General features: G+C 44.6%; 1 protein-coding gene across 2 annotated transcripts in view; it reads left to right on the top strand.

Annotated features, from left to right (window-relative positions):
- Positions 1-13,877, top strand: part of LOC143769935 (hexokinase-1) — a 113,309-nt gene that overhangs the window by 84,882 nt on the left and 14,550 nt on the right. For both annotated transcript variants that reach the window (XM_077259007.1, XM_077259008.1), the window contains exons 9-16: positions 136-369; positions 1,492-1,796; positions 3,260-3,408; positions 5,111-5,230; positions 5,343-5,438; positions 7,147-7,246; positions 10,687-10,870; positions 10,957-11,112. In XM_077259007.1, the coding sequence (XP_077115122.1) occupies positions 136-369; positions 1,492-1,796; positions 3,260-3,408; positions 5,111-5,230; positions 5,343-5,438; positions 7,147-7,246; positions 10,687-10,870; positions 10,957-11,112 (1,344 nt within the window). The remainder of the gene's footprint in view (positions 1-135; positions 370-1,491; positions 1,797-3,259; positions 3,409-5,110; positions 5,231-5,342; positions 5,439-7,146; positions 7,247-10,686; positions 10,871-10,956; positions 11,113-13,877) is intronic.

The following is a 13,877-nucleotide window of genomic DNA, read 5'->3' as shown; positions in this document are numbered from 1 at the left end:
TATATATATATATATATATATAATATATATATATATATATATATATAACACCTAGTCATAACAATACAGGTCATAAGGAGTCGTGTATTACCTGCCAGTATGTGCTCATTTCAATAATTCATATTTTCTTTTCAGGAGCAAAGAAGGTTTAAGCAAAGCCAAAGACATATTGACCAGATTGGGGGTGGAACCCTCCCATGAAGATTGTATCGCTGTCCAACATGTCTGCACAATTGTTTCCTTCCGCTCAGCTAACCTGATCGCCTCTACACTGGGTGGGATCCTAACCCGTCTTCGGGACAACAAAGGTGTTCCCAGACTGCGCACCACAGTTGGCATTGATGGATCGTTGTACAAGATGCATCCACAGTAAGTGTCCCAGCTGTGATTAATTGATCATTGATCTCTCTCCTCCCATCATCATCGTCACTCACCTGATGTTCTCAGAAGTGGGTATTTGGGATATTCAATATCCCTAATTACTTTGACACCATTATTGTATATTTGTTCTAGATGTTGGAAACTTTCCTTACTCTACTTTACTAAAATGGATTTTTAAACATTTCTATATGTAACTATAATGTTGCTCCATAAGCCATTAAATATATCCTCTTATGATTCTGATGCCGACTGCACATTAGGTGGAGAAAATGGCAAACAGAATAACTCCCTAGATAAATGTCCCATCTCCAGAAATCTAGTAGCCTTCATTGATAATATTATTTTCCTAAAATATACAACCAGGAAATGCTACATCCCGCTCAATAAACTAACCATAACAATGGCGATCTTATTACAGCGTACAAAAATATGAAGGAACAGTATAGAGATCTTACTTACATATCTTTTTAACTTAAGCTTGTGATGATGACAAGGAGGCATCCCCCGCGTCTAGGGGAAAGAAGGTTTAATCATAATCACAGATGCAGATTCTTTACTGGAAGAGCAGTGAGACTATGAAACGTTCTGCCACATGATGTTGTAATACTTAATTCACTAAAAAAGTACAAGAAAGGCCTGGAAGCCTTTTCTGATTAGTATGATATTACAGACTATGTGTACTAGATTCTGTGATGGAAAGTTAATCCAGAGAACTAGTCTGATTGCTGCATGTGGGGTCGGCAAAGACTTTTTCCCCTAACATGGGGCAATTGGCATCTACCTTGCGTGCTTTTTTGCCTTCTTCTGGATCAACATTTTAGGTTATGTCTCTGTTTCAGCCTTAAAACCATGAAACTATGATACCAAGCTTAATGGTCAAGGTGTTAGTTTAAGAAAGTTGGTGAGAGTCATAACGTTTCTTTTGTGTTGGATTTGCCATTGGCTATTACGATGAGAACTGACGCCTACGTGGGTCCCGCATGGTTCTGCACATTGCACTTTTGGTCCTTTCTCCTTGTTGCTCTATCTTATATAAAGAAAGAAAGTTTAGTCGTAATAGACCTGATGGATACAGTTAACGTAATATTTTCTCTTATATGTTTTGTGCAGATACGCCAGACGCTTACACAAAACAGTGAGGCGATTGGTCCCTGACTCAGATGTGCGATTTCTGTTGTCCGAGAGCGGCAGTGGTAAGGGAGCCGCTATGGTGACAGCAGTGGCTTACCGTTTGGCTGAACAGAGGAGACAGATGGATGAGACACTCGAGGAATTCAACCTCAGTCATGAACAGTTGTTGGAGGTGAAGAGAAGGATGCGGGTTGAGATGGAGAATGGATTGAAGAAGAAGACTCATGAAATTGCAAAAGTGAAAATGTTGCCAACATTTGTGCGCAGTACACCAGACGGCACCGGTAATGGTCACCATCCAAATATAGGGAGCACCAGGGGCTTAACTACAATAGGTTCAGGGGTTGCAATCGCACCTGGACACTGGAGCCTAAAGAGCCCAAAAAGTCTCTTTAAAGACTTGCAATAATTAGGGACCTCATAGGAGCTTTTGCATTGGGGCCCAAGAGCTTTAAGTTATCCATTGAGGAGCACAATACCTGTTTTCTGAACATCTGTTATTACTTGTTAATGCTGGATTGTGGACAAGGTCCTAAATCTAAGTTTTATATTTATAATGAAAAGAAAATCATCAAAAATTGTAATAAAAGCAAGGTACTTTCTGTTCTACAGTCACATTGCATGTGTGACAATTCTGGGAATATGTTGCATATAACTATGCCATGTTTCCTGTGTCTCTGTAAATGGCATTTTATGTATGATATTCACCCTTTTAAATAATCTGATTTTCTTTCATTATTGAAATCATGTTATAGAGCATTGGTATGCATGGTGGGAGGCCCCCATACACATCCGGGCTCCTCCAAATCGCCCGGCAAAGCCACCAATGATCTAATGCAGGGGTGGCGAATATCTTTTATGCCAAGGGCCATTTGGATTTTTCTACCATCCTTCGGGGGCCGCACAAAGTGTGCGCTAACTCTACCCATAAAGTACGTCCTGACGCTTGCACTGGTATCAGGACGTAATTTTTCATTGCATGTGTCTCAGCATTCAGTAGTGAACACTGCGTGCGTGAGCTCACAGAGCACGAATAATAATAATAGGCTTTATTTATATAGCGCCAACATATTCCACAGTGCTTTACAATTCAGATACAATACAAGAAGAAATGAATGAACCGGAGGCCATCAAAATACAGCCGCCGGTCCAAGCACTGCGGTCCCCTGAAATCTGCCCGGGGCCAGATAAAATATCATCAAGGGCTGTGAATGGACCCCATGCGTGAGGTTTCCCACCCCTGATCTAATGTGTATGGTCAACTTAACTTTCTCTAAGGGTACTGTCACACAGTGGCACTTTGATCGCTCCGACGGCACGATCCGTGACGTTGCAGCGTCGCTTGATTATCGCTCCAGCGTCGTAGACTGCGGTCACACTTTGCACTGCACGGCGCTGGAGTGATAATTTCATGACGTAGTTGCGATGTAGAAGTCATATGGGACATTGGGAATATCGTGCACACCTTTGTTACACGCTGCGATCATGCCGCCACAGCGGGACACTTGACGACGAAATAAAGTTTCAAACGATCTGCTACGACGTACGATTCTCAGCGGGGTCCCTGATCGCAGTAGCGTGTCAGACACAGCGATATCGTAACTATATCGCTGGAACGTCACGGATCGTGCCGTTGTAGCGACCAAAGTGCCACTGTGTGACAGTACCCTTAGGCAAGCAAGGTCTTTGTTTTTTTGTTAATTGTGTATCATCTATACTTATCACGTTTCATTGGTAACTTTTCTAGAAAATGGTGATTTTCTGGCTTTGGACCTTGGAGGAACAAACTTTAGAGTTTTACTTGTGAAGATTCGCAGTGGGAAAAGAAGAACAGTGGAAATGCATAATAAAATCTATGCCATTCCTACAGATGTCATGCAAGGGACTGGGGATGAGGTAAGTTAGATAGATAATACATCTATCCTTTATGTCCATTAAGAAACCTTATGACTTTACAGTGCCCTAAAAAAGTATTCATAACTCGTGAACTTTTCCACATATTTTCATGTTAAACCCACAAACCTAAATGTATTTTATTGGGATTTTATGTGATATACAAACACAAAGTAGTAAGTATTTGTGAGGTGTACAAGTGTAAAGGAAACAATACATGTTTTTCAAAATATTTAAAAATATAAATCTGAACATTTTGATGTGCGTTTGTGTTCAGCCCCCTATAGTCTAATACCCCTAAATAAAAGCCTGAGTGACCTCTAGAAGTCACATAATTAGTAAATTGAGTCCACATGTATGTAATTTGTTCTCAGAATAACTACAGCTGTTCTGTGAAGGCCTCAGAATTTTTTTGAGAATATTAGGGATTAAACAGCATTATGAAAACCAGACAGGTCAGGGATAAAATTGTGGAGAAGACTAAATCAGGGTTAGGTTATAAAAAATATCTCAAGCTCTGAACATCCCACGGAGCACTGTTCAATCCATCATCCAAAAATGGAAGGAGTATGGCACAACTCAAAACCTACCAAGACATGGCCGCCCACCTAAACTGATATCCCAAGCAAGGAGAGCACTAATTAGAGAAGAAGCCAAGAAGCCCAAGGTTACTCTAGAGGAGCTGCAGAAATCCACAGCTCAGGTAGGACAACCACTAGTCATATACTCCATAAATCTGGCCTTTATGGAATAGTGACAAGGAGAAAGCCATTTTTCAAATAAGAAGTCCCATTTCAGTTTGCAAAAAGCCGTTTAGGGGACACAGCTAGCATGTGGAAGAAGATGCGCTGGTCAGATGAGACCGAAGTAGAACTTTTTAAGCTAAATGCAAATCGCTACGTGTGGTGGAAACTACCACTGCACTTAGCCCTGAAACACCATCCTTACTGTCAAACGTGGTGGTGGCAGCATCATGCTGTGTGGATGCTTTTCTTCAGCAGGGACAGGGAAGCTGGTCAGAGTTGGTGAGAAGATGGATGGAGCAAAAACAGGGCAATCCCGGAGGAAGATTCACCTTCGAGCAGGACAATATCCCTAAACATACTATCAGAGCTACAATAGAATGGTTTACATCAAAGAATATTAGTGTGTGTATGTGTGAATGGTCCAGTCACAGTCCAGACCTAAATCCCATTGAGAATCTCTGGCAAGATTTGAGAATTGCTGTTCACTGATGTCGCCATCCAATCTCACTGAGCTATAGCTAGTTTGCAAAGAAGAATGGGCAAAAGTTTCAGTCTTTAGATGTGCAAAGCTGATAGAGTCTTACCCCAAAACAATTGCAGCAGTAATTGCCGGAAAAGGAGGTTCTACAAAGTATTGACTCTTGACGATAAGTAGCTAACAAAATGTCTCCATGCAGGGACCTCAGCTGTAAGAAAACCTGGCATTAAAGTCCCCAATACACATTAGACTAATGTCTAACAGTCTAAAGTGTGTCTCTATTCTGATTTCGCCAACATTTTATGCTGGATATCGATCTGTCGTCTCCAGTCAAATTTGGGCCCTAGAAAAATAAGTACAATTTGAATGCATATGAGATGCGGGTGCATTATTTGTCCCCCCTGCATTACCAGTGATGTCACTGAGAATCAGTTTTTCTATGTTTAGTTTTCTAACCAATATTATTATTGTCTTGTTTCAGCTTTTTGATCACATTGTTCACTGCATCTCGGATTTCTTGGATTACATGGGAATTAAAGGGGCACGACTTCCTCTTGGTTTCACCTTCTCGTTCCCCTGCAAGCAAACCAGTTTGGATGCTGTAAGTCATGACGGCAACTATGGGGTTGTGGGATTTGTCATAAAATTGAATATATTTAGAGGTTAGGACACATACACTGACTTGTGATGTAACAGTGTGTATGTATATACAGGGGATCCTGCTGACATGGACCAAGGGCTTTAAAGCAACTGACTGTGAGGGTGAAGACGTGGTTAACCTGCTAAGGGAAGGAATCAAGAGGCGAGAGGTACGAGTGTAAAACAAGCTTTCTTACACTATGTGTTTCATACCTTCTTGTATATAACTGACAAAGGCTTTGGGGCTTAATGTGAAGGTAACATAACTCAGTGGGTTAGGTCGGGACTTATTCACAATCCTGGACGATTATTAGCCACCCATGAACATTTATAACATGGAGTGGATTAAGATGGTAATTTTTTTTTATTATATTTTTTACCCCTTCCCCTAATGTATGTGCAGATGATTTCTTTTCCAGGTGGATTCCGCCTGACAAAGATCTCAATAAATGTTAAAAATAATGAACATACAATATGCACAGCAATGTCAAAATAACTTGCTGTGTATATGTTCCTTTTTTTTTTTTTCGCTTTTTTAACTGCTTCAGGCTTCAAAAGCTGTGAAGCGGCTAAAAAAAAAACGGCCTGGCCATTCTTCCGGTGGCTTACCCTTATAAGCCCCCACTGTTTTATATATCATAGCCTGTAGGGTTTTTCTCCCAGATGCAGCGCTTCTCTTGTCCTAAAGGCTCATTCAGACGTCAGTGGATCTCAGTCCGATCTCTGACTCCATTGCCCGGACTGGCCATGTCTCTCCCCACCAGAGTGTGACAGATTCATATATTTCTATGAAGCTGTCATGCTTGGGTCAGGAGAACCACGGCCAATCTGTGCATTGGCGGTCCATGCTTGGACCAATTCTTACCGATGTCTGCATAAGCCATAAGGCTGTTTCTGGTTTTGTTGCTCAGTCCTATTCAAATTAACAAGGCCAAACTGCAATGTCCATGGCCAAAAATAAAGTTTTTTTAGGAAAAACCCATACCACCTCTGTTACAGGTAAGGCCTTGTTGATATCTGTGTTGGAGGCTCAGTTACGAGCCTCTATTGCTCCATCATTTTTAACATAAAGTGGAGCATGCCGCCCTATTTATTCCCATAAAAGGACTTCCACCATTATACAGACCCAATGGACCCTATTATAGTCAGTAGGGTCTGTACTCCACAGTTTGTATTTGTCATCATTGTGATGAATCTGTCACTAGAATGATTTTTTTTCTGTTTCTATAACAGAAGAGCAAATCAGAATTCATAACATGATATTTATAATATATTGATTCATGATTGGGTTCCTTATCATTCTAATGTGTTACCCCTTTAATTGTCCACATGTATACTTAGCCCTGATAATGGGCCTATTGTATCAATCATTAGTCATGCAGAAGAAAGTGATCAGAAGATGATTGACATCTACATTGAAGGATGTCAGCTATAGATCTGGCTACAATGGTGCCCACAATGTCCATCCAAGGGCTTAGATTGGTAAATCTCATGCTACTGTATCACATATACAATGGCTATACCATTCTGGGCATATATCCTTAGCTCAGGTGCTAAGATTTACCTCCTGTATGGTAATATTAGGCCACGTTCACACTAGCAGTATTTGGTCAGTATTTTACCTCAGTATTTGTAAGACAAAACCAGGAGTGGAACAATCTGAGGAAAAGTATAATAGAAACACGTCACCACCTCTGTATTTATCACCCACTGCTGGTTTTGGCTTACAGATATGGAGATAAAAACTCACCAAATACTCAGCGTGTGAATGTGGCCTTATAGTTTCTTGGACAGATGAATTGCTTAGTCCTAATGAGCTGAGGAGCATCACAGAAAATCAATTCTGGATTAATAGTATGTCTCCATATCTTATAACAGGAATTTGACCTTGATGTAGTCGCCATAGTAAACGACACTGTCGGGACAATGATGACTTGTGCATATGAAGATCCAAACTGTGAAATTGGTCTCATTGTGGGTAAGTACGCACGCTTTGTACATATTATCTACACAACCATCATATTTTTAATTTTTAGGACAGAGACAGACTGCCGTATTTCTCGTGCGAGAATCGTGTCGCACTGCACAGACTGGCCCGCACCTCTCCTGACCTGAGCAGGACGGTATGATGAATGTCTATGCAGCTGTCAAGCTCAGGTCAGGAGAGCCGACAGTCAGTACGAGGTTTACGATGTGATTCTCGCTCGAGAAATATGGCAGTCTGTCTCTGCCCCTAGGCTTATATCAGCTTCCCCTTTGCAGAATCACATTATGATAGCACCACAGCTTTATCTGGGTATATTTAGTAATGACAGCAGAACCCACCTATATCGATGGGCTCGGGCGACAGTCTAATGTGTACTGTGGCCCCCAATAGAAGACGTCTAGGAGATAAGAATCTGGCATGTCCGATTTCAGACTGTCGATCCTTTTGTTGACTAAGAAATAAGCAGTCACTCAAGATGTCTGATAGTCGCTTGCTCACAGAGAACATAGGCACACTTGGCTGAGTGGGCACCACCGTGATATAGGGGCAGAGAGCCGGATTCCAGCGATGTGTCACTTACTGGACTGCTTACTGCAGTTTGTTTTCTCACTATAGATGTAGCAGTGACCAGAATACTGAACCCTGTATAACCCCGCCCATATGTCTAATTGGCAGGTCAGGGCCGGTTCCAGGTTTTTGAGGGCCCCGGGCGAAAGAGTCTCAGTGGGCCCCTTTAACACATACCATGATTCATGATGCACAGATACAGCAGAGAAATATAGGTATAGTACAATGTCAGATTTCACTTCTTACATGAGTGATAGCTATTGTAAGTTCTACAATACCATACAGCAGAGAGCGATGCGCGAGCCTTGCATTGCATCACCCGAAATGTCCATATTTCTATGCAGCTGCACACTCCTGTCCAAAGAACGGGCGGCTGTGCAGGGTGAAGTGATGCGAGGCTCTCGCAAGTGGAACTCCGAGTCCGACCTAATGTATAGTTATGATTGGTCACTTAGTCACTTACTAGTCCACGTGTGTGTTCTGGAAAATAAGTCCTGATAGTGGCTTTTCTGCACTGTGTCACTCTTGGAGTAGGTGACATGTAGATCCTGTGCTTTAGCAGATGGCTAACTCTGGTGATCTAAGGTCCACAGGTCTCAGGGTATCAGTACCTGTCATATTAGAGGCAAATCAACATTATAGAATACTTTTGGGTTTTCATTGGTTGTAAGCCATAATCATCTACATTAACAGAAACAAACACTTGAAATAGATCACTATGTTTATAATGACTATATAATATGGAGTCTCATTTTTTGTATTGAGGAACTGAAATAAATTAACTTTGATGACATTCTAATTTTGTGAGCAGCACCTGTATGCATACAACTTGATGAATAGGCAGCATTTTGTTTGTTTAGTGTAATACACCCCATAGTTCTCTATATATTATAATGTTCACAACAGTCTTCCATATAGTATAATACATTCCTCCATATAGTACAATACACTCCGCAGTCCTCCATATAGTATAATACACTCCGCAGCCCTCCATTTAGTATAATACACTGCTCAGTACGCCATATAGCATAATACACTCCTCATAGTGCTCCATATAGTATAATGCACCGCCATAGTCATCCATGTAGTACAATTCACTTCCCATAGTATAATGCACCCCATAGTTCTTCATATAGTATACTATATTCCCAATAGTCCTCGATACAGTATAATGCAGCCCACATATTGTATAATGCTGCCACCTCACAGAGTATAATGCAGCCACCCTACAGAATATATTGTAGCCCCCTGAGTATAATGTAACCCCCCAGAGAATATAATGCAGCCCCTCATATAGTATAATGCAGCCCCTGCATATATAATATATGGCAGCCCCCATAGATTATAATGTAGCCCCTCCATAGAATACAATGCAGCCCTCCTCATATAGTATAATGAAGCCCCCACAGAATATAATGTAGCCCCCTCATAGAGTATGATGCAATCACCCCTTATAGAATATAATAAATTTAATACATAGAATATAATACAGCCTACCTCCTCATAGAATATAATGTAGCCCCATAAAAGAGTATGATGCAATCCTCCCTCATAGAATATAATACATCCCCCATAGAATATAATGTAGCCCCCCAGGGAATATAATACAGCCCCCCATAGAATGTAATACAGCCCCCCTATAGAATGTAATACAGCCCCCATAGAATATAATACAGCCCCCCACAGAATGTAATACAGCCCCCATAGAATATAATACATAGAATACAATACTGCCCCCCATAGAATATAATACAGGCCCCCCATAGAATGTAATACAGCCCCCATAGAATATACTGTAATACAGCCCCCCATAGAATGTAATACAGCACCCCATAGAATGTACTGTAATACAGCCCCCCATAGAACGTAATACAGCACCCCATAGAATGTAATACAGCACCCCATAGAATGTACTGTAATACAGCCCCCCATAGACTGTAATGTAATACAGCCCCCCATAGAATATAATACAGACCCCCATAGAATATAATGTAGTCCCCCCCCCCCCGAGAATAGCCCCACAATCCAGTTATCACTCATTGATAGATTTTTTTAAAAACACACTCAATCCTCACGTTTCCTCGTGCCCCGCACTGCTCCCGATGCTCCAGGCTCCAGTCTCAGTGGCTGCAGTCTGCACAGCAGGTACGCGATGATATGACGTCATCAGGCACCCGCAGTGTCAGACGCAGAGGGGAATGATGGGAGAGGGAGCGTCATTTGACGCTCTCTCCTCCATCATCGCATTGAACTGTACTGGCGTCATAGACGGCGCTGGCGGGGTGGGGTGAGTCAGTGCCGGCGGGGGGGGGGGGTGAGTCAGCGCTGGCGGGCGGTGAGTCGCCTGTATCCCAGACAGCGTGAGTGGGCCCCCCCGTCTCGCCCGGGCAGCTTCCTGTCTACACTGTACATTTTCAGCAAGCTGCTAATTAGTGTTGGGGCGGGGACTAGTTTGCTAGTGACATCTAGTCTGGAAGTGATAATCTCCTGTTGATAAAATACTGATTGTATTGAAACTACAGCAAACAGCCTAGTAAGTGACACATCCTAGAATCAGTGTTTGTGACCCTAAATTATGCTGCTGCCAGATTCAATAGAAAAAACCCTGCTAATTAGTATTAGTGTATAAGTGTATTAGTCTTACTCTGTGCCACAGTTTTGCCACCCACATTGTATTGCACATCTACACATGCAAGTCATGTAAGTAGTTTTTGAGCGCAAATTACACCCACATTCTGGCAAATTAAGCTTGATAAATTCGCCCCAATGTATTAAAATACTTTCTAGCTGCACAGATCAGCATATATGATATTGACTATTTTTCTGGAAGTTTCCTGCATAGCCCAGCATGTCTTCTTATGTAGGTACCGGCAGTAATGCATGCTACATGGAAGAAACGAAGAACATAGAAATGGTAGATGGAGATGCTGGGAGAATGTGCGTCAACATGGAATGGGGAGCATTCGGAGACAATGGATGTCTGGATGATATCCGAACAGTATATGACAAAGCAGTTGATGAACTGTCTCTAAATTCAGGAAAACAAAGGTACATGGCCGAGACATCGGGCCAGAGCTCATACACAACGTTGTGTTTATCTGGATTTCATCCACTGTCATTTTTGTGCTTTTTAGATACGAGAAAATGATTAGTGGCATGTACTTAGGAGAAATCGTAAGAAACATTCTAATTGATTTCACAAAGCGAGGATTTCTATTCCGCGGCCAGATTTCAGAGGCATTGAAAACTACGAGTATCTTCGAAACCAAATTCCTTTCACAAATTGAGAGGTAGGTAATGAGCATGCGCATGCGTACGAGGGTCTTTTGGGAATTGTCTTCCTATACAATTGAAATGTTGCTCCTTCGTTTCTGTCCAGGTATCTCAGATGTGAGCGGTCACTATAACAATGACACTGTTTCATTCACAGTGAATCATTATCTGCTAGACCAGACTTGCACACATCCATGTGAAACATCCGAGTTATGTCACTTTTTTACCTATAGATTGTCACAGATCCATTCACACATCCCTGAGAATCATAGATCCGAGAATGTGAACCTTGAGAATCAGAGCATGTCCTGTTCTGTTCCACTATTGAGGATCAGAATCGGACGTGCTAAGTTTGCCTGTGCACCATCTGATAAAAATATTGGGCAGCACGCCGACATTCCCATTGATATGCAAATATATCCTGAGGCTTTGCTCACCCAGGGCTTCAGGAATTGTGCTTACTCGTCTTTCATTATTTATAGTCAATCACTGGGTTCTGTGATCATGAGCCTGCCACAGCTCCAAGAAAATAATTTTTAAAAATAAATAACAGTTTTCAAGAGTTGGATATCAATTCAGCAATACCTTTACATGGCCAGTCTGTTCCTCCGTTACTGAAAAATCACTGTTTGAACTAGATGGGTATTTCCTGAAGGAACTACAGATAGTGCTTTGGAATGGTGCCCGGGCTGCCCCTGCAAGACTTTCACACTTGGGTGCCCCTCAGGCGGTCCGATTTGGTGGGTTGGGTCAATCTGGGTCTGATTTTGTGGGCGGGGTAAATCTAGGTCCGATTCGGTGGGCGGGGTCACTTTTGGTCCGATTCTGTGGGCGCGGCCACTCTGGGTCCGATTCGGTGGGCGGAGCCACTCTGGGTCCGATTTGGTGGGCGGGGCACCTTAGGGACCAATTTGGTGGGTGGGGTCACTCGGTCCGATTTGGTGGGCTGGGCACCTCAGGGTCTGATTTGGTGGGCTGGGCACCTCAGGGTCCGATTTGGTGGGTGGGGTCACTCTGGGTCCGATTTGGTGGGCGGGGTCACTCTGGGCCCGATTTGGTGGAAGGGGTCACTCTGGGTCCGATTTGGTGGAAGGGGTCACTCTGGGTCTGATTTGGTGGAAGGGGTCACTCTGGGTCCGATTTGGTGGGCGGAGCCACTCTGGGTCCGATTTGGTGGGCGGGGTCACTCTGGGTCTGATTTAGGGGGCGGGGTCACTCTGGGTCCGATTTGGTGGGCCGGGCCCCTCGGGGTCCGATTTGGTGGGCCGGGCCTCTCGGGTTCCGAATTGGTGAGCGGGGTAATCTACTATCTAATTATCTAAGGGCACTTCCGTCTTTCTGTCTCACAACACCGCTACGTCATCATCTCGTGAGACCGCAATGCACTCTTGGGACCGGAGCGCGCAACAAGCATCGGGTACCGGCCACTCCAGGTGCAACAAGCATCGTGTACCGGCTGCTCTAGGAGGTGCAACAACCATCAGATACCGGCCGCTCCAGGAGGTGAGTATGTAACTTTTTTATTTTAATTCTTTTTTTTTTTAACAGGGATATGCAGTATACTATGTGACTGGACAATATACTACGTGACTGGGCAGTATAACTACGTGGCTCTGCGCTGTATACTGCGTGGCTCTGTGCTGTATACTGCGTGGCTCTGCGCTGTATACTACGCGGCTCTGCGCTGTATACTACGCGGCTCTGCGCTGTATACTGCGTGGCTCTGCGCTGTGTACTGCGCGGCTCTGCGCTGTGTACTGCACGGCTCTGCGCTGTGTACTGCGCGGCTCTGCACTGTGTACTGCGCGTTCTGCGCTGTATACTGCGCGGCTCTGCGCTGTATACTGCGCAGCTCTGCGCAGCTCTGCGCTTTGTACTGCGCGGCTCTGCGCTATATACTGCGTGGCTCTTCGCTGTATACTACGCGGCTCTGCGCTGTGTACTGCGCGGCTCTGCGCTGTGTACTGCGCGTGTCCGTGCTGTGTACTGCGCGTGTCTGCGCTGTATACTGCGGGGCTCTGCACTGTATACTGCGGGGCTCTGCGCTGTGTACTGCGCGGCTCTGCGCTTTATACTGTGCGGCTCTGCGCTCTGTACTGCGCGGCTCTGCGCTGTGTACTGCGCAGCTCTGCGCTGTATACTGCGCGGCTCTGCGCTGTGTACTGCGCGGCTCTGCGCTGTGTACTGCGCGGCTCTGCGCTGTGTACTGCTCGGCTCTGCGCTGTGTACTGCGCGGCTCTGCGCTGTGTACTGCGCGGCTCTGCGCTGTGTACTGCGCGGCTGCGCTGTGTACTGCACGGCTCTGCGCGGTATACTGCGCGGCTCTGCGCTTTATACTGTGCGGCTCTGCGCTCTGTACTGCACGGCTCTGCGCTGTCTACTGCGCGGCTCTGCGCTGTGTACTGCTCGGCTCTGCGCTGTGTACTGCGCGGCTCTCCGCTTTCTACTGCGCGGCTCTGCGCTTTATACTGCGCGGCTTTGCGCTGTGTACTGCATGGCTCTGCGCTGTGTACTGCGCGGCTCTGCGCTGTGTACTGCACGGCTCTGCGCTGTGTACTGCACGGCTCTGCGCTTTATACTGCGCGGCTCTGCGCTGTGTACTGCACGGCTCTGCGCTGTGTACTGCGCGGCTCTGCGCTTTATACTGCGCGGCTCTGCGCTGTGTACTGCACGGCTCTGCGCTTTATACTGCGCGGCTCTGCGCTGTGTACTGCACGGCTCTGCGCTGTGTACTGCGCGGCTCTGCGCTGTGTACTGCGCGGCTCTGCGCTTTATACTGCGC

Source organism: Ranitomeya variabilis, chromosome 4 (assembly GCF_051348905.1).
Source record: "Ranitomeya variabilis isolate aRanVar5 chromosome 4, aRanVar5.hap1, whole genome shotgun sequence".
Taxonomy (NCBI): Eukaryota; Metazoa; Chordata; class Amphibia; order Anura; family Dendrobatidae; genus Ranitomeya; species Ranitomeya variabilis.
This window is presented reverse-complemented; position numbering and strand designations above follow the sequence as displayed.